The 19,001-nt window shown below is 40.7% G+C and overlaps 1 protein-coding gene across 7 annotated transcripts in view; it reads right to left on the bottom strand.

Annotated features, from left to right (window-relative positions):
- Window positions 1–19,001, bottom strand: part of MYCBP2 (MYC binding protein 2) — a 212,535-nt gene that overhangs the window by 170,371 nt on the left and 23,163 nt on the right. For all 7 annotated transcript variants that reach the window (XM_042839182.1, XM_042839183.1, XM_042839184.1 and 4 more), the window contains exons 2-4: window positions 16,524–16,599; window positions 9,305–9,520; window positions 8,039–8,192 (exon numbers count right to left, since the gene is read on the bottom strand). In XM_042839182.1, coding sequence (XP_042695116.1) covers window positions 8,039–8,192; window positions 9,305–9,520; window positions 16,524–16,599 — 446 coding nt within the window. The remainder of the gene's footprint in view (window positions 1–8,038; window positions 8,193–9,304; window positions 9,521–16,523; window positions 16,600–19,001) is intronic.

The following is a 19,001-nucleotide window of genomic DNA, read 5'->3' as shown; positions in this document are numbered from 1 at the left end:
CCAAGAATCCTAGAGGTGACCATGGACTGGCCTGAAGGCAAGAAGTTTGGAACATTGCCAGCAGAAGAGGTGTCACATGCTGTAGAGGCCCCACCATACAATGAACTACCGGAAAATGAGAAGAAATTTGCCTTGTTCACAGACGGATCTTTTTGTATGGTGGGGAAGCATCACGGATGGATATCTGCTGTGTGGAGCCCCACAAGACAAGTTGCAGAGGCAATTGAAGGAAAAGGAGAATCAAGTCAGTTTGCAGAGGTAAAGGCTGTCCAGTTAGCCTTTGATGTTGCTGAATGGGAGAGGTGGCCAATGCTTCATCTTTATATTGACTCACGAATGGTGGCAAATGCCTTACGGGGTGGATACAGCAGTGAGAACAGAACAGCTGGCAACAGAAGGGTAAACCTATATGGGGTGCTGAACTGTGGAAAGACATTGCTGCCCGAACAAAAAATATGGTTATAAAAGTACATCATGTAGATGCTCATGTGCCCAAGAGTCAGGCTACTGAGGAACAGCAAAATAACCATCAGGTAGACCGAACTGCCAGAATTGAGGTGGCTCAAATAGACCTAGACTGGCAGAACAATGGAAGAGTTATTTCTAGTTCGGTGGGCCCATGAGACCTCAAGCCATCAAGGAATAGACACAACGTGTAAGTGGGCTAGAGACCAAGGAGTGGACTTAACCATGGATGCTATTGTACGAGTTATTCATGATTGCGAAACACGCGTCACGATTAAACAAGCAAAGAGGATGAAACCTCTCTGGGGGGAAGGGCAATGGCAAAAGTACAAATATGGGGAGGCGTGGCAGGTTGATTATATCACCTTGCCACAATCTCGCAGTGGTAAGCGTTATGTGCTTACGATGGTGGAAGCAACCACTGGGTGGCTTGAAACATAAGCAGGACCCCACGCTACCATCCAAAGCACCATATTAGGTCTGGAGAGGCAAATCCTGTGGTGACATGCCACCCCAGAAAGAATTGAGTCAGATAATGGTACTCATTTCAAAAATTCACTTGTGGATACTTGGGCCAGAGAACAGGGCATCTAGTGGATTTATCATATCCCCTGTCATGCACCAGCCTCTGATAAGATCGAATGCTACAACAGGTAGCATTCTGAACATGAGCCAGCAGTGCGCTCTGGCAGCTCGAAAGGCAAATGGGACCCTGGGCTCCATCAGGAGAGGGGTGGTCAGCAGGGACAGGGAGGTGATTGTCCCTCTCTACTCGGCTCTTGTGAGGCCCCATCTGGAGTACTGTGTCCAGGTGTGGAGCCCTCAGTACAAGAAAGACATTGAGATTTTGGAAAGGGTCCAGAGGAGGGCGACTAAGATGATCAGGGGGCTGGAGCACCTCCCCTATGAGGACAGGCTGAGGGAGTTGGGCTTGTTCAGCCTGGAGAAGAGAAGGCTGCGGGGTGACCTCATTGCAGCCTATCAATACCTGAAGGGAACCTACACCCAGGAGGGGAGTAAACTCTTCAAAAGGGCTGACAACAGCAGGACTAGGGGAAATGGATCCAAGTTGAAGGAGGGAAGATTTAGGTTGGATGTTAGGGGGAAGTTCTATACAAGGAGAGTGGTTAGGCCCTGGAACGGGCTGCCCAGGGAGGTTGTGGATGCCCCGTCCTTGGACGTGTTCAAGGCCAGGTTGGACGGGGTCCTGGGCAACCTGATCTGAATGTGTGTGTTTGGTGGCCCTGCCAGGCAGGGGGGTTGGAACTACATGATCCTTGAGGTCCCTTCCAACCCGGGTGATTCTGTGATTCTGTGTGATTCTGTAACAGGTTGTTAAAAACCATGTTAAAAGCAATTGGTGGCAGAACATTTAAGCACTGGGAGAAGAATTTGGCAGAAGTCGCCTGGCTGGTCAACAGTAGAGGATCAGTCAGTCAAGATGGTCCTACGCAGTCCAGCTCCCTACATACTGTAGAGGGAGTTAAGGTCTGTGTGGTACATGTAAAAAGCATGTTGGGAAAAGCGGCTTGGGTCCTTCCAGCTTCTGGAAAGGGCAAACCTTTCCGTGGAACTGTTTTTGCACAGGGACTTGGTTCCACTTGATGGGTGATGGAGAAAAATGGGGACATCCAGTGTGTATCACAAGAGAATTTGATGCCTGGGAAGTACACTTAGCGATTCCATGTACATATATGTATACAGATATGCGTATATGTAATGCATGTTAGTTATTATTTGCTTGTATGCAGATATATGTTAAGTATGATGTGGTGATGTGGAATAAGTCAGGCACTGGAATGGACTGCCCAGGGAGGTGGTGGAGTCACCGACCCTGGGGGTGTTCAAGGAAAGGCTGGATGTTGTGTTGAGGGACATGGTTTAGTGGGAGCTATTGGTGATAGGTGAATGGTTGGACTGGATGATCTTTTAGGTCTTTTCCAACCTTGGTGATTCTATGATAAGGGGTGGAATGTTGTGGTTTTGTGATTTTTTGCTGTCAGTATTCGACATCAGAACATCATATGGACCAGAAGAAGTTAAAGAGGTTCCATTTACTGCCTTTTACGGCCACTTCGAGTATCCTGATAGGAGGGGAGGGGGTGGCACCCCCAGAGGACCTGGCAGCAAGAGAAAGCGGGGTGCAGTTTTGGACAGGGCCCAAGTGTCTGCTTCTCTCCATCTGGCCCCAGCTTAGCCGTCTCAGCTCGCTGCGGAGAAAAGCACGTGCTTTCTTTCCCTCACAGTATTGTGGTTTGACTCGCATTTTGGATACTCTTGTCTCTCTCGTTTTATTTGATTTAGTTAAATTCAGGAAATTATGGTTCCTTCTTAGATCGTTGCCATTATGGCTTCTCTTCGTTAAAACTATCTGCTAGCTCTCTGCTCTTCCCCCTCTCCCAGAGTGCACGCCCCCTGGGGTCAGCCAGATGGCAGCAAACCCTTAGTACCCCTTCCTCTTGTTTTTTTTCTTTTTCCTGGGGCCTGTGCCCCCTGTCACAGACTTAAATCTAATGATAACCCTGTGACAACTTTCATAAATGACAGACAATGGCATCGAGTACACCCTTAGCAAGCTTGCGGATGACGCCAAGCTGAACAGTGCAGTCGATACACTGGAGAGAAGGGAAGCCATCCAGAGAGACCTGGACAGGCTGGAGAAGCAGGCCCATGAAAACTTAATGACATTCAGTAAGGCCAAGTGAAGGGTGCTGCTGGTGGACAAGAAGCTGGACATAAGCCAGGAGGCCCAGATGGCCAACTGTGTTCTGGGCTGCATTAAAAAAGGGGTGTTCAGCAGGGAAAGGAAAATGATTGTCCCTCTTTATGCAGCTCTTGTGAGGCTGCATCCGGAATACTACATCCAGGCCTGGGGCCCCCCATACAGGAAGGACGTGGAGCTTTTGGAGCAGTTCCAGCAGAGGACCACTAAGATGATCAGAGGGCTGGAGCACTCTGCTATGAAGAAAGGTTGAGGGAATTGGGCTTGTTTAGCTTGTAGAAGAGAAGGCTCTGGGGAGACTTGACTGTGGCCTTCCAGTACTTGAACACAGCAGATAAAGAGGAGGGGGAGAGGCTTTTATGAGGACGTCTAGTGACAGGACAAGAGGGAACGGTTTTAAGCTGAGATAGGGGAGGTTTAGGTTAGATATTAGGAGGAAGTTTTTCCACTCAGAGGGTGGTGATACACTGGAACAGGTTGCCAAGGAGGTTGTGGATCCCTGGAGCCATTCAAGGCTGGGCTGGATGTGGCTCTGAGCATCCTGCTCCAGTGGTTGGCAACCTTGCAACCAGCAGGGGGGTTGAAGCTCGATGATCACTGTGGTCCTTTTCAACCCAGGCCATTCTATGATTCTACGATTCAAGAACCACTGCCATCAGGCCACGTTGGAGCAATCTGTGAAGGACTTGTATCCTGTGATAAGGACTCCATGCTGTAGCAGTGTGTCATGGAAGAACATGAGCAAGAAGAAGTAGCAGAGAGGAAGCATGCTCTGGCTCCAGCTGGGACAGAGTTCATTTTCTCTTCATAACATCTAGTATGACGCAGTGTTTTGGCTTTGGGAAAAACAATGCTGATAACACACCAAAGTATTAGTTGCTGTGGAGCAGCACTGAACAAAGCCAAGGATATTTCACCTTCTTATACTGTTCTGGCAGAAAGGGGACCTTAAGGAGCACAAGGAGCTGAGAGGAAACAGAAACAGGTCAGCTTACCTAACTTGGCCAAATTGATATCCTATACTACATGAGATCATGTGGTAAACAGAAGAGTTGGCCAGGGGAGCTGAGACTGCTCAGGGACTGGGTAGGCATTGGTTGGCACATGTTAAGCAGTTTCGTAAAATCATAGAGTTAAAGAATCCTTAGAGTTGGAAGAGACGATTAAAGGTCATCAAATCCAATTCCTCTACAATGAGCAGGGACATGCACAAATAAATCAGGTTGCCTAGGGCTTTTCCAGCCTCACCCTGAAACTCTCCAGGGGCAGGGCACCAAGCACATTAGTGGGCAACCTGTTCCAGTGCCTCACCACCCCCACTTTAAAAGATTTTTTTCCGTACACATGCCCTAGATCTACCCTGTTTGAGCTTGAAACCATTTACACTTGCTCAGTCACCACAGACACTGCTAAAGAGTCTGTCCCCTTCTTTCCTCTAGTTTCCCTTTACATACTGAAAGGCCATTATCAGGTCACCTCACAGCCTTCTCTTCTCCAGGCTGAACAGCCCCAGCTCTTTCAGCCTGTCATCACAGGAGAAGTGTTCCATTCCATGGATCCTTTCTGTGGCTTTCCTTTGGACATGTTCCAACAGGTCTATGTCTCTCATGTGCGTAGAACTCTATACCTGGACACAGTACTCCAGGTGAGGCCTCACCAGCACAGAGTAGAGGAGCAGGATCACCTCCCTCAACCTGCTGGCCACGCTTCTTTTGATACAGCCCCAGATACAGATGACTTTCTGGGCTGCAAGGGCATAGAGGTGGTTCATGCCTTGCTTCCCATCCCCCAGTAGCCTCAGCTCTTTTTTGGCAGGGTTGCACTCAATCCTTTCATTTCCCAGTTTGTAGCAGTAGTGGATGTTACCTTAACCCAGGTGCATTTAGATTTGTTAAAGCTCACGAGATGCCCCTGAGCCCACTACTCAAGCCTGTCTCGGTCCCTCTGAATGGCATCCCATCCCTCTGGTGCACTGACCACATCACACAGCTTGGTGTCATCAGCAAACATGCTGAGAGTGCACTTGACCCCACAGTCTTTCATGAAGATACGGAAGAGTATTGCTCCCAGCACTGACCCCTCTTGGACACCACCACCTATCTCCATCTAGTCATTGAGACACTGACCACCACTCTCTGGACTTGATCCTGAAGCCAGTTCTTTGTCCATTGAGTAGTCCTCCCATCAAATTCATGTCTTCACAGTTTTAAGAGAAAGATGTTGCGGAATACTGTGTCAAAGGCCTAACTGAAGTCCATACAGATGACATCAGTGGCTCTTCCCTTGCCCATTGATGCAATGACACCATCATAGAAGGCCACTAGGTTGGTCAAGCAGGATTTGCCCTTGGTGAAGCCACACTAGTTTTCCTGTATCACCTCCCTCTTACATGTGCCTTACCATAGCTTCCAAGAGGCTGTGCTCCCTGATCTTACCTGGCACCAGTAAACCAGTTAGTTAGTTCCCAGGGTCACCTCTCTTACCCTTTAAAAATAGGTGTTACGTTGCCTTTTTCCTCAGACACCAGGGACTTGATCTAATTGCCACAACCTTTCAAATAATCACAGGGAGTGGCTTGGCAACCACATCAGCTAATCCCCTCTGGACTCCAGCATGCATCTCATTGAAATCTGTTGACTCGTGGATGCTCAAGCCCACCAAGTGGACAGGAACTTCATTTTTGCACACAGTGAGACGGACATTCTTCCTCAGTCCTCTTCTGCCAAATCAAACATCTGAGGGCTATGAGACGGGCTGTGTGACTACCAGTTATCAGAGAAGACAGCCTTCTCCTTATCTGTAATTTATTTGTCTATCTCAATGCAGGAGTTCTACTTCAGTTTTCCCAACTGTTACATCCATCTCACTGGGAAGGAGGAAAGAGTGAATAGCTAAATGTAGTACAGTTGGATTACACCACAATAAAGTGTTACAAATTGACCGCAACCTCCATTCCTCAGCACTGCTCAAAATAGTGGAAGAAGGTAGAAGAACTGAGACTGAAGTTGAGCCTAGGCTCTCACTATCCTGTTCCACTTGCTTAGCAGCTTTAAGTGAATTACAACATTAAACACCTAAGTTATGGAATACAGTGGTAGACTGCAACACAATTAACAACTTTCTGGTCCAGGTATTGAACGGACCAACCAGATGTGAAGTGTTGCTGGACCTGCTGCTCACCAACATGGAGAAAATCATTAAAGGTGTTAAGGTTGGAGCCAGCCTGGGCTGCAGTGACCATGCCCTGGTTTAGTTCGTGATCTTGAGGGAGGTGAACCTGGCAAAGAGTGGCATCAAGACCCTGAACTTTGGAAAAGCAAACTTTAAGCTGTTCATCAGAGTATTGGCCAAGATCCTCCGGGATACTGACTTTAAAAAGAAGGATACTGAGGAGAGCTGGCTAACCTTCAAGGATACCTTCCTGAGAGCACAAGAGCTCTCCTAAGAAAATGGGCAGAGGAGGTAGGAATCTGGTGTGGCTCAGCACGGACCTGCTGGGCACACTGAGGGCAAAGAAAGGTACAAACAAGCTCTGGAAACAAAGGCGTGTCACCTAGGAAGAATACAGGAATGCCGTCCAGACTTGCTGACATGGAATCAGGAAAGCCAAGGTGCAGGCAGAACTGAACTTGGCAGGGGATGTGAAAAATAATAGAAAGACATTCTACAGGTACACTGGCCAGAAGAAACAGATCAAAGCAAGTGTACCTCTTTTGGTAAACGTAAAAGGAGAACTGGCTTCAACAGACGAAGAAAAGGCTGAGGTACTGAATGAGTTGTTTGCCTCAGTCTTCACTGACTGCCAGGATTCCAGTACTTCTCACATCCCTGAGCCCTGCATCCCTAAAATCCCTAGGTGGAGACTGGGGCAGTAAATCCTCCCCCACTGTGAGGGCAGAGCAGGTCCGAGACTGCCTCATGAGACTAAATGCGTACAAAGGTCTATGGGGCCGGATGGCATACATCCCAGGGTTCTGAAGGAGCTGGCTGATGTGGTTGCCGAACCGCTCTCCATCATATTTGAAAAGTTGTGGCTGTCAGGTGACGTCCCAGATGATTGGACAAAGGCTCACGTCACTCCCATTTACAAGAAAGAGAGCAAGGAGGATCCGGGGAACTACAGGCCAATGAGTCTCACCTCTGTGCCTGGGAAGATCGTGGAACAGATCCTCCTGGATGACATGCTTAATCACATGAGAAATGAACGTGTGATCCAAGACAGCCAGCACGGCTTCACCAGGGGAAGATCATGCTTAACCAGTCTGGTGGCCTTCTATGATGGAGTGACAGCATCGGTGGACAAGGGTAAGGCAACTGGTGTCATTTACCTGGACTTGAGCAAAGCCTTTGACATGGCCGCCCCCCACATCCTTATCTCCAAATTGGAGGGATGTGGATTTGATGGGCATTTGATGTGGATTTTGGCAGCAGGGAGGTTGGAGATTCATGATCCTTGAGGCCCCTTCCAACCCTGGCCATTCTGTGATTCTGTGAAGTTCACTACAGAATCTTCCCCGGAAGACCAAGCATTTTGTACATTCAATATAGCAAGCAAATCATAGGACTGTTAAGGCTTATGTTTCCAGTAAATTGTACTTTACACAAGAAAATACGACATTGTGGCAAAATTTTTCTTCTACAAAAGATTAATGCTGAGTAACAGGGGTTACATACGTCATAATTGAATTTACACTCCAGAATAAAGTCAGTCACTCAGGAGAAGAAAACAAGCATTAACCACCATATTAAATAAAGAAAAAATATTACTGTATCATAAAAACTTGTTAGACACTATTTGCTTTTTGTTGAACCCAGCAACAGATAGGGTGGTGGGGAAGAATGAGACATTACCTAGTACTTCAGGAGGCTCTGACTGCAGGCCTTCTGGTTGCTGTCCCTGGAGCACATTAAGTAGGGCTTGTAGGCTCCTGAGACACAAGGATGGATGAGAAAATCTGGTCTCCTTTATCAGTTCAAAAACTTCACATAATCCAACTTCAATGATCTTAAAAAAAAAAAAAAAAAGGTACAGATATTTTACAGTATCTGTTAATATGATCATTTTGGCTCTTCAATATCAACATCTGTTAAAGTGCTGTTACAGCCCCTCTTAGCTTTCCCTTTCAGCATTCCTGAATATTCTGAGATTATACTTGCATTTCTTTCTACTGACTGTTCCATTAACTGTCTGCTCAAAGCCAAGTACTTTAATCATTATGAAGATGAAAGAGAAGTGAGCATTACAATTAAGTAAGCATGTCTACAAGAGTTAACTATGCATTTCTATTACAGAAATAACATTAAGGCTAGGATGTCAGCAGAAGAGTCTTAAAGTCTAGAGCCTCTGATTCACCCTTGACTAAAAGCTTAAGAAGAGTGAAATGTGATAACAAAATTGTTAATGGAACTGCCACTCAACAAAACAGATCTGTTCTGATAGCTAGAGATAATACATGAGATAATACATACTGGAAGCCTTACAAATATCTTCTGTGTCATTCGAATTATTTCAAATCCTATCTTTCAGAAGTTACTATTTTAGAACCTGCTTGATTTTTGAAGGAAGACAAGAAAGGAAAATGAAGTCTTCAACAACAATTTTCCTGCAAGTTACACCTTATGTTCCATACAATCGGAAGACTGGAGGAAAACATTCATGGAATCTATTGGGAACAAAAATCTGATCATGCAGGCTAAAGAACATACGGGATATTTTTGGAAATATTATTACTGAAACGAAAGCATATCTGAAATTAACTAAGAAGTTTGTGTTATTCCCAGACAGAAAACTAATAGCTGGAGAAAGCAGTGAACTTAACACATGAACAACAGCAGAGAAAATGATTTAAGCTTCCATTATAGTAACTACCTTGTCATCAGCTATACATAGCAATATCTTACTTTAATGAGTTTTCATATCTTTTCTTTTCCTAACTCACCTTTTTTTGAAACTACATGATTCCATTTCTCTTACTGATATATTCTCTAACACATATAATAACATTACCTTTTAGATTCCCCTTGCAAGTATGCTGTGCATCCCACTGGTTAAGTCCTCATCAACATAATCTAACAACTTCAGACTACACACACGATACACTTTAAAGAGTTACTTGCCTTTGGAAGTTTAATGGGTGGCTCTTTGGATTCCTCTTCTTCATCACTGTCCGAATCCCCACTCTGTACGCTGTTCTTTGACGTCAAAGAGACAGATGTTTCCTTTTTTTGCCACTCCAATACACAATGCCGGACATTGCAGTAAACATTAAAAGCTGAAGGATTGCTATGTAATCTGATATCTGGTATAGTTATTGTACTCTCTAGGTTTTCTGCCTGAAAACAACAAGAAGATTGAATTTTAACAAAAAGAAAAATTCTGTCTTGCAGTTTAAACTTTTAACTTTGCTACATTTGTCATCTCAACACACAGCTGACCAAGTGGTTTTCAAACTAGTGACAACTTTCTGTAGAGATATGAATCATATCTCAGGCAGAGAAGAAAGGAGGAAGAGGGAGAAACTTCAGTATATTCTATCTGGCTTTAGTCCCTACCTCTCATGATGTGATGAGGACAATGAGATGGAAAATGATAAAAGCAAAGGCAGTGCAGGCTACAGAAGGGTCCAAATGTGTGCCACAGACAAGTGACTAGTAGATCTTCGAATTTGTCTTTGTATCAGATTTAGTACTATTAATGATTTTTAAAATGCATTATTTACTGTAGCTGTTAATCTATTAGATTTAAGCTGTTTGCTAAACGTATGTTAGATATTAAAAATAACATTAATTGTTTTGTCATTAAATAAAACAAATGGCAGGAGCTGTAGTTAGCAGCTTCACATAGACAGAAAATTAATGAAAACCTAATGGACAAACTACTAAACAAAAGAAATCTGTAGAGACCCGTAAAGTAACAGAACCCCACCTTGTCCTCAGAAGCTCTGAACCACAAAGAGTTGGGAAACTGTTTCAAGAAACTACCATTAGCTACACCCTGCCTTATGCTTCACTTTTTAATCTACTACTGGTATGTTAATGCCAGCCACTGCTGAGAAGAACCATCGGGCTCTCATTAACTTGGAAAACTATTAGGAAATAGTCAACATAAACTTGGAAAAATATTAGGAAAAAACATTTTAAGTTCTGCTGCATACTATCCTTTTCTGCATTAGTAAAATAAGACATAGCAAAAGGAAAACTTTAAAACCATCAAAATCCTCAAATAAAACAGTCAGGGTTATACTTTCTCTTAGGATGCAAACTACCGAAGACCATATATATATATATGGTATAAAAAAGAAACCAAAACAACAAACAACAGGCTTAAGGTATTTGGTGTGGATGTAAGGAATTCCCTATAACATCTTGGTGTAGACAAAAGGTACAAACTAAGGAGGGAAAACCTAGGTTTGTAGGATAACCTCACTTGAGTAAGTCTAGAAAAATGTGGGGGACAATTAGACTAGTCAGGGTCATGATTACTTTCATAAGGTTATTTGTTTGATGTAGTCTTTAGAGGTGGTGAACATGGAGGGCTTTAGCCTTTTCATTACTCTCTCTCTAAATGAGGGCAAATATTGTGAACCAAATCATTCATTAGGCATGGGAGTACACAGCAAATTTTATTACAATGATATGAAAAAGGTTACAGTGGAAATGCATAGAAAGCAAGGGTTGGAAAAAAGAACCATAAACTAGAGAGATTAAGGGGAAAGAAGTTTGAGAATCAGTGAATAAGAAAGTATTTGAAAGGGACGGTTTATTTTTCTACGGTAGCCACAGCTTTGAACATCAAACCTCAGCAGTGAATAATGTTTTTTCCTTCACATCTGTTTTAATTATTAGCAGAAACACACAGGCTTCTAAATCAGAGCACTTAATACCATATGTTTCAAAACTTAAAAGAAAATTCACAACAACTTGATAATATTTCATCATTTACATAATTTCTTTTTATTTTGTACTTAAGTATTATTCAAACCACACTGGTATGTATTTGCATAACTTTCCTTTCCATAATTACTACAAAATTATTACAAGCTGAGACATTAAGAAGCAACGGTTTATGGCATTTTATCCAATGAAGTGTGCTAATCTTTCTTACTTGAGTCACCATCATCAGTCACCACAAAAACATAAGGACAAAATATGAGAAGAAAAAAGTTACCTGAAGAAAAAGTAGATTTTTAAGCACAACGGATTTTCTGCCATTAAAGAATGAAAGGCAACATAAGCTTAGTCCTTGTTGAACGTAAGTATCCTTATATTATTAAAGATGCTATTAAAAAAAGACATTGCACAGTGCAATAACTCAAAATACTCCCATTTGAAACTGCGCAAATAGATTTACACTGGTATCAATATGACTACTATAGATAATAACTACTAGATAATGACTACTACATTCCTTAGAATTCATTTGACATCAGAAAATTAAGAGGTATGACGACTCTTTTCCCTGTCAAATATTCACATACTTGTCCCAAAACTTTTGCAAGTACTGATAAAACAAATATACAATATCAGCTTTCAGCTTTAGTGCTAACTCAGTTGAATTTCCCTAGTTAAAAAAAATAGGGAATTTATTAAGCATTTTCCTATTTCACTGATAAACGGGGGAAAAAAAAAAAAAAAATCAGGGTCATTTCAAATATCTCTATGTGAAGTTCACTCATTTAATTAGTATCACATATTGCAATTACAACTTCAGTGATGAGTTTCCAGTTCCTTCTTGCCAGGAGTTCAGCCTAGTTTTTATTCCAGAACAGCTTAAGTTCTGGAGCAGTTCTGAGTTCTCTAGCTCATAGGCACTTCTTCTGAAATAGGCTGCCAAAGTCATCTCACCAGCACAGATAATTTTAGACATTACAGTGCTAGATAAAATATCAATGCCTGTTCTCTTGCCTATTAATAATAAGCTGACAAATTTTCAAAAATAAACTCATTCCTTATTCTCAATACTTCACTATTAAAAAGTTCCTTACCTAATGCTTCAGCTTTTAAACAGTAATTACTTCAATCATTCTGTTTAATGTCACACTCTTCTGCAAAAGTACACTACAGACTAAAACCTCCCATATAGACTTCACTACAGGCAATCTCTAAACAGACAGCATAGCACAAGAATGACTCAGAACTAGAATTACCTAGCTGTGATGCAGACCCACTGTTAACATTAGTCTTCATATTTTCACTTCTCCCAAAATACCTCATTTCTGAAAGCTGTAAATTCTTTGAAACTAGGATCATCCTATACTCCATTTGTTACACACTTGACAAATGTAGCCACAAATCATGATAATGCACATTAAGAATAATCTTGAAATACACTACCTCATTTTGGCAGTTTAAATCCACTAGCCTTCTGACTCCACTAAATAAATCCTATTTTGAACAGTAAGCTGCTTGGTTGATAGAACAGGTTAAAACTGAGGGTGCAACTTTAATTATTTACTATCTTTTATTTAGAGGAAAAAAGTCAGCAAAATATAAGTCAATGTACACTAATGTTTAGCATTTATCAAGGCAAAAGAAAAGTGCACAGTAAGAACAAGACATGTAATTCCGTGTTGGAGAGTAGGAAGGGTACCTTCGATCCTCACGTTCTTCTTTCTCTCTGCAAACTTTATCAGAAGATAAAAACCACTGATAATTTATCGGTAATCAATTTGCTCAAGTCTTTCAGTGGCTTTAATTTAGGTGATTATAATTATCAGAATATCTGTAGTTTCCTGTACAAAACTACCTGTTCAATAAATAGGTTAGATAAGAAACATTTTCTTTGATTTCTTTTACAAACTCAGAGATAGAAGTGATATATAAAAAAAGAATTTTCTGCTTTCCTAGTTCAAATATTCATTCAGCGAGCTTTTTTTTTTCCTTTTCATTTTGTCTTACTTGTTCCCCAGTCTCTACCTTGAAGTTCAAGTAGATGCGAGAAGCCTATCAGTGAAGACTGAAGCAAAGAACTTGTTGAGTACCTCATCTTTCTCCATGTCTGTTGAAGCTAGTTCTCTCTTCTTATTATCAGAAGGGGTACACTCTGTGCCTATGTTTCTTCAGACAAACGTACCTGTAGAATCCCTTGGTATTTTTCATAAATTTTTCTGAGTTCAGTTCCATCTGTGCTTTCGCTTCCCTGATCACATCTCTGCACATCCAGACAGCATCCTTGTACTCTTCCTAAGCCACACATCCCTGCTTCCACTGCCTGTACATGTCCTTCCTACTCTTAATTTGACCATCAGGTCTTTGCTCAGCCATGATGGCACTACTTTATTTCCTACACTGGGGGATGGAGAGAGCTCTTGTGCTCTCAGAAAGGTGTCCTTAACATCCTGCCATCTCATTCTGTTTCTACATCCTAAAGAAAGCTTCCCAGGGGATCTCATGAAATAGTTTCTTAAACAGCTGAAAGTTCATTCTCCTGAAGTTCAGGGTCCTGACTCTGCTTTTTGCCAGGCCTCTATTACTCAAGATTACAAATTCAGCCCACACTGCCTTCAATCTCCTCTACACTGCCACACACCAGGTCTAGCAATGCTTCATCTCTGATTTGTTTGCCCAATATCTGGACCAGAAAGTTATCTTCAACAGATTTCAGAAATCTCCAGGATTGCTTGAAGCCTTCCACATTGTTTTCCCAGCAGATGTTGAGGTGTTCAAAATCCCCCAACTAGAGTGAGAGCCTGTGAGCATGATGCCTCTCGTAGCTGAAGAAAGAAGGCCTCATCCACAGGTTCCCATTGATCAGGTGGCCTGTAGCAGTTCCTGACCAACAGATGCCCTTTATTAGTGTGGTCCCATATTTTAACGCACAAGCTCTCAGAGCCACGAGCAGGATCTTGGAGGCAGCTCTTCACAATCTACCCACTTCTTAACATAGAGGGCAACTCTTTCACTCCTCCTGCTTTGCTTATTCCATCTAAAGATCTTGTAGTCTTCAACAGAAATATTCCAGTTGAAATGGTTTTCTTCATAAAATGGAGCAACTAGACTTAATAACACTCAGTTAGCCTTCTGTAATGTTCTAATATAAGCAAGGAAAGAAGTGAGGAAAACAGAACCTCTGATCTTTTTTTAAACTTGTTTACCACTCAAACAACCTCATTTACCAAAAGACGAAACCCAAACATAGCCTATTTTCTGACCAATTAATTTCCTTTCTCTTCAACCAGGTAATTGCAAAAATGGCTTATTCTCAGACGTGACAGAAATAGATATCTAACAGAGCTAAGTTAATCTGTCGTTAAACATGGTAAACTAGAATAAAGATCTGATCTAACCTGTGTGCAGCACAGAATATAACATCTATCTAAATTCTTTGAACGCTTCAAACATCATTTTGAAAGGGGTTGAGGTCAAAATATCATGTAAAACAGAAGCCATTGAGAACATTGCCAAATTACTGATTTAAAGAGAAAAATACTTATCTCATGATTTATTTTTTACATCCAGTCATCAGCTTACAATATTTTTTTTTCTGCTTATTCTTAATTTAAGGTCCCCCCCCCCATCCTTCAGTAGCACAGTAATAGAAAGCTGCCATCTATATTTAAACTCCAGCTAATATAAAATAAACTGATCTCTATTTCTCCTCTTCAGAATGAAAAACTCAAATACAGAATGATCTGCTGTATTATGAAACTTTAAATGGAAACCCACGTTTTCCTAAAACATTTCTGCTGTTAGACATTCCCATGCAGAAATGACCATAAAGTTTATTCTGCGCTGGTAAGCATGCGGATACATTAAAAAGCATGATGGGAATGAAAGAAAACAAAACATCACCACCACCACCACTGCCACCACATTTTGTCCCTAAATGAAGTTTAATAGTCTAAAGAGATTAAACCAACTTTATTTTTCAGGAAATATTCAATTTCCTGCTATCAAGCAGGAGTAAGCTGGAGTGTTTTTCTACACCTCTGTATCTGAAGACAAATACAACTGTTTTGTCCATCTTAAAGATGGCACATTATAGAGGCATGTAGAACAAAGCACAGAAAAAAACATGACTTCCCATGAGTGGAAAAATCCCACGTAGCATTTTATAAAAGCTGTTTTAAATCCAAGAAAAATCCAAGAAAAATCTTGGAAACAACCCTTCCTAGTCATGATGTGCAAGATGATCGTTTAGTGCCATATTTATAACTACTAACGAGAGCCAGGCATTAACACATTCATATCTTCCGGCCATTTAGAAAGGATACATCCATTTATCCAAGGCAAATGAATCCAAGAAATATATTGGACTATGAAGCTTGTGGGGAACAGCAATTCTAGATTTAGCTTCCTAATTAGTAGTTCAACTAGGGCACAACTATACAGAAAGTTTAAGTGGGTCTAATCAAAAGGATGAAGAAAACACAACTAAAAGCTTTAATTTCTCAATGACTGAAAATTAAAAATTGTTTGCACTAGAAGTACTTAACTGTCCACCACTGAAAATAAAAGTTTTGAAGATAAGTCTCTTCTATGCTCTACTGTGAAGCTGCATTACTTGAGATAAGCAGAACAATCCAGTAAGTATCCAAAAAGGCAATACTAACTTAATAGATTAAGGTGGCTTGCTTCACCCTCCCTAAGTCATCTGTCTTGAGATAGAGTAGCTACAGGACATCTGGCAAATAAGGATAAGACAGCCAAAGGAACCTACAGCTTATTATAGGGACATTTAACTGACTAGAAAGTGTTACTGTCTTGCAAAACCATTCTGCCGATTAGCTTCTTTCTCTTTACTGATTTTAATGAAAACTTAGGAAGAATTTTCCAGGCCTAGAGTGAGCCTGAAAATGCCTCCAAAACTCTACTTTGAACTGAGAAATAATATGTCTGCAATAGAAAAAGATTACCTCAAAGCAATAATTTAAAATACTGTCACTTTCACCTAGATTATAGAAACTGTTAAGTTTCTATTTCACAATGGAGGAATTTTCAAGAATAACTATTAATTCCTTAGACATAGAGTGCTCCCTTTCTCTTTTAACAAACATGGAGTTAATCCTGCAGCAGCAGTCTCCAGCTCCTGGCTAGGTGTGCATCTCTTCAAACTTAACTCTAAATCAATACTGTTTTTGCTACATTTATACTCCAGGAACAAAACATTGATTGTATCCAATTATGTTTGCTACTAATGCTCAGCATAAAATAAAAAGGTTAATATCGCTAACAGTGACATAAAGAAAGCAGTACACAGACAAAAATTACTGGACTGCTATATACCCAAAACAATAACAACAAAAATCGCTACTTGAATGTTTTTTTCCTCACAACTCTCAATTGAAATTATTTCATTTTTTCAGTCAGAGTTTTTTAAAGTTAGTTACAGACATACCTTGTTGCGTGTTTTTACTTTTAATTTAGTCTTCTGTTTCCTTTTCAATTTTTTCTTGCTAAAAAGTTTCTTACTCCTGAAAAAAAAAAAAGAGCAAAAAAACCCCATGAGAATAAAATAATTAAAATTCCTCCCTCACTTCAAGGTAAACAGCAACATTAGAGAAAAAAATATTGTCATAAGTCCTCTAAAACTTTTTTTCCTAAGGCAGAGAACCAGTAAGGTCAAAATTTCAGAGTATAAATCAGAGGTCGTAAAAACAATGCTTTCCTATTGGATCAAAGGTTTTTACTTTTAGTGTTTCAAGAAGAATATTAGCTAGTGCAGGAAAAAAACCCAGGCATCTCCATTTTGTATTTTTACCTTACTTGTTTCTATTACAAAGTCCATTAACATCATACCGGTGATAGAAGTGAGAAGACACATTTTGTCAAGTCTTTACTCAGCCTTCCAAAACAAAAAGATAGCTTAAAAAAAAAAAAAAAAAAAAAAAAAAAAAACCACATCATTTGGCAGAGAATTCAGGTGATGGGAGAAACTTTTGAACATGCATGTTTTCAAACTTCTAAGTCTTCTTCTGCCCTCAACTTACAGACTTTTAATTTCCATTCCTTCACACTACAGCTCCAGCTAATCCATGCTCCTCTAATTCTCTTCTGCCCATACCTCATTCCTATCACATTCTTTTTCTCCTCCAATTTATTATCCTGCTTATAAAAATCACAATTAAAAAATACACCAAGAAGATACATGAAGAATAAAAGACAACATACGTATACCATCAGCAAAGTTATTCTGCCTGAGATGTATGCATTTTAACTTACCCTACATTTCTCTACTCCGTTCAGACTGCAAGCCCTCTTCAAAAGCAAGCTAATGTTACCCACATAGCATACAGCTCATTCTAGACTGGAAAGCTACTAACATTCCTCTGTGCCACTCAAACATTACTCAAATGGCTTACAGTCCCGATTAGTTAGAAAAATGGAAGTATGGAAGCTGAAAAATCACAGATACCAAACTGGAAAGAGACTGAGAACTGAAGCAATCTAGTATTTTCTTTGAACAACTTTGTTCTAAACAAAAACGTTGATGGACTAGAAACATATTGCTTACAACTTTCTCAGCATTCACATTTGAAGAGGATACAAGTTCCATGATCCAGCAATCAAAGGCTAGAAACTAAAGTTTTATCAACACTGACCAGCCAGAAAAAAATAATAATCAAATAATCCCTGCAAAAAGTTGCCCTGTAAAAGTCTCATTTATTAACACTAAAATTAGGAAGACGGAGACATATTCTTCTTCAAGACACTTCCTGCGAGAACCAATCACCTCATCACTTTTCTTGTAAATTTTAAGTCTTGAATATAAAAAGGAACAACGATTACCCCAGAGTTCAAAGAAGCATTTCAGTGATCAGAAAAAAAATCACAGTAATTTAAAACTTATAATGAGAAAATAGATGACCTCCTAAGATCAATTCAACTATAAAGGAAAATACATCAAACTGTCTGTCCGATCTGTTTAAGAAAAGAAGGGGAGAAGTGTTAAAAAAAACACGCAATTTCTCAAGTCCGAATCTCTATAATCACCTTCCATAGTCTGTTTTGCTATTCAGTTATTCTTACACAGGACAAGTTTCAATTCCTTATTACAGTTTAACGCAATCCTTATTCTGTTGCCAAACAAGAACAACACTGTAGTCCCTTCCATTGTGTAGCCACTCGATCTTCTACTCTGGATCAAATACCATTTTATAAAATTCTCATCCTAAATCCTCTGAATTTAGAGCCCACCAGGATTTCTATCTCTTCCTATCAAATGCAAACCACACTGACCAAAACTAAAGCAGTACTTATTACTCACTGTTGAGCAGAGGAAAAGTTGCCTCATGTGCCCCCCTTAAGGTCACACCTAACTGTATGCGAGGTTTTACCTTGCCAGCCCCACAAAAGCTTGATATTATTTTCCTGCAAACTGAGCTTGCTTTATTCTTTACCTAGCTCTGCTGCTATGCTTTTTAGTACAGGACAGTGTTGCACAATTTTCACTTACCAGAGACAACTTTATAAGGCAGTTATAAAGAACACTAACCTCTCTTGTCAAGACATTTGAAATTGAATCCTGCCTGCCAAAATCCTTACAAACTCAAACTTATTCCAGTCTGCAAACATTATAAGCATTTTTTCCTTTCTAGCTTTGCAAATATTTCACAGAATAATACTCATATTTTGGTAAGCATCTTTCTGTACAGAAGTGTACAACACAGAATCCCAGAATTGCAGGGATTGGAAGGGACCTCAAAAGATCATCAAGGCCAACCCCCCTGTCAAAGTAGGTACTCTACAACAGGTCTCACAGATATGCATCCAGACACGTCTTGAATATCTCCATAGAAGCAAACACCGCAATCTCTCTGGGCAATCTGTTCCAGTGCTCCATCACCCTTACAATAAAGAAGTTCTTCTGCATGTT

The sequence above is a fragment of the Centrocercus urophasianus genome, unplaced genomic scaffold, assembly GCF_019232065.1.
Source record: "Centrocercus urophasianus isolate 14NV4802_14NV808 unplaced genomic scaffold, USGS_Curo_1.0 seq_9, whole genome shotgun sequence".
Classification (NCBI taxonomy): domain Eukaryota; kingdom Metazoa; phylum Chordata; class Aves; order Galliformes; family Phasianidae; genus Centrocercus; species Centrocercus urophasianus.
The sequence above is the reverse complement of the archived record's forward strand: the minus strand, read 5'-3'. Positions and strand labels throughout refer to the sequence as shown.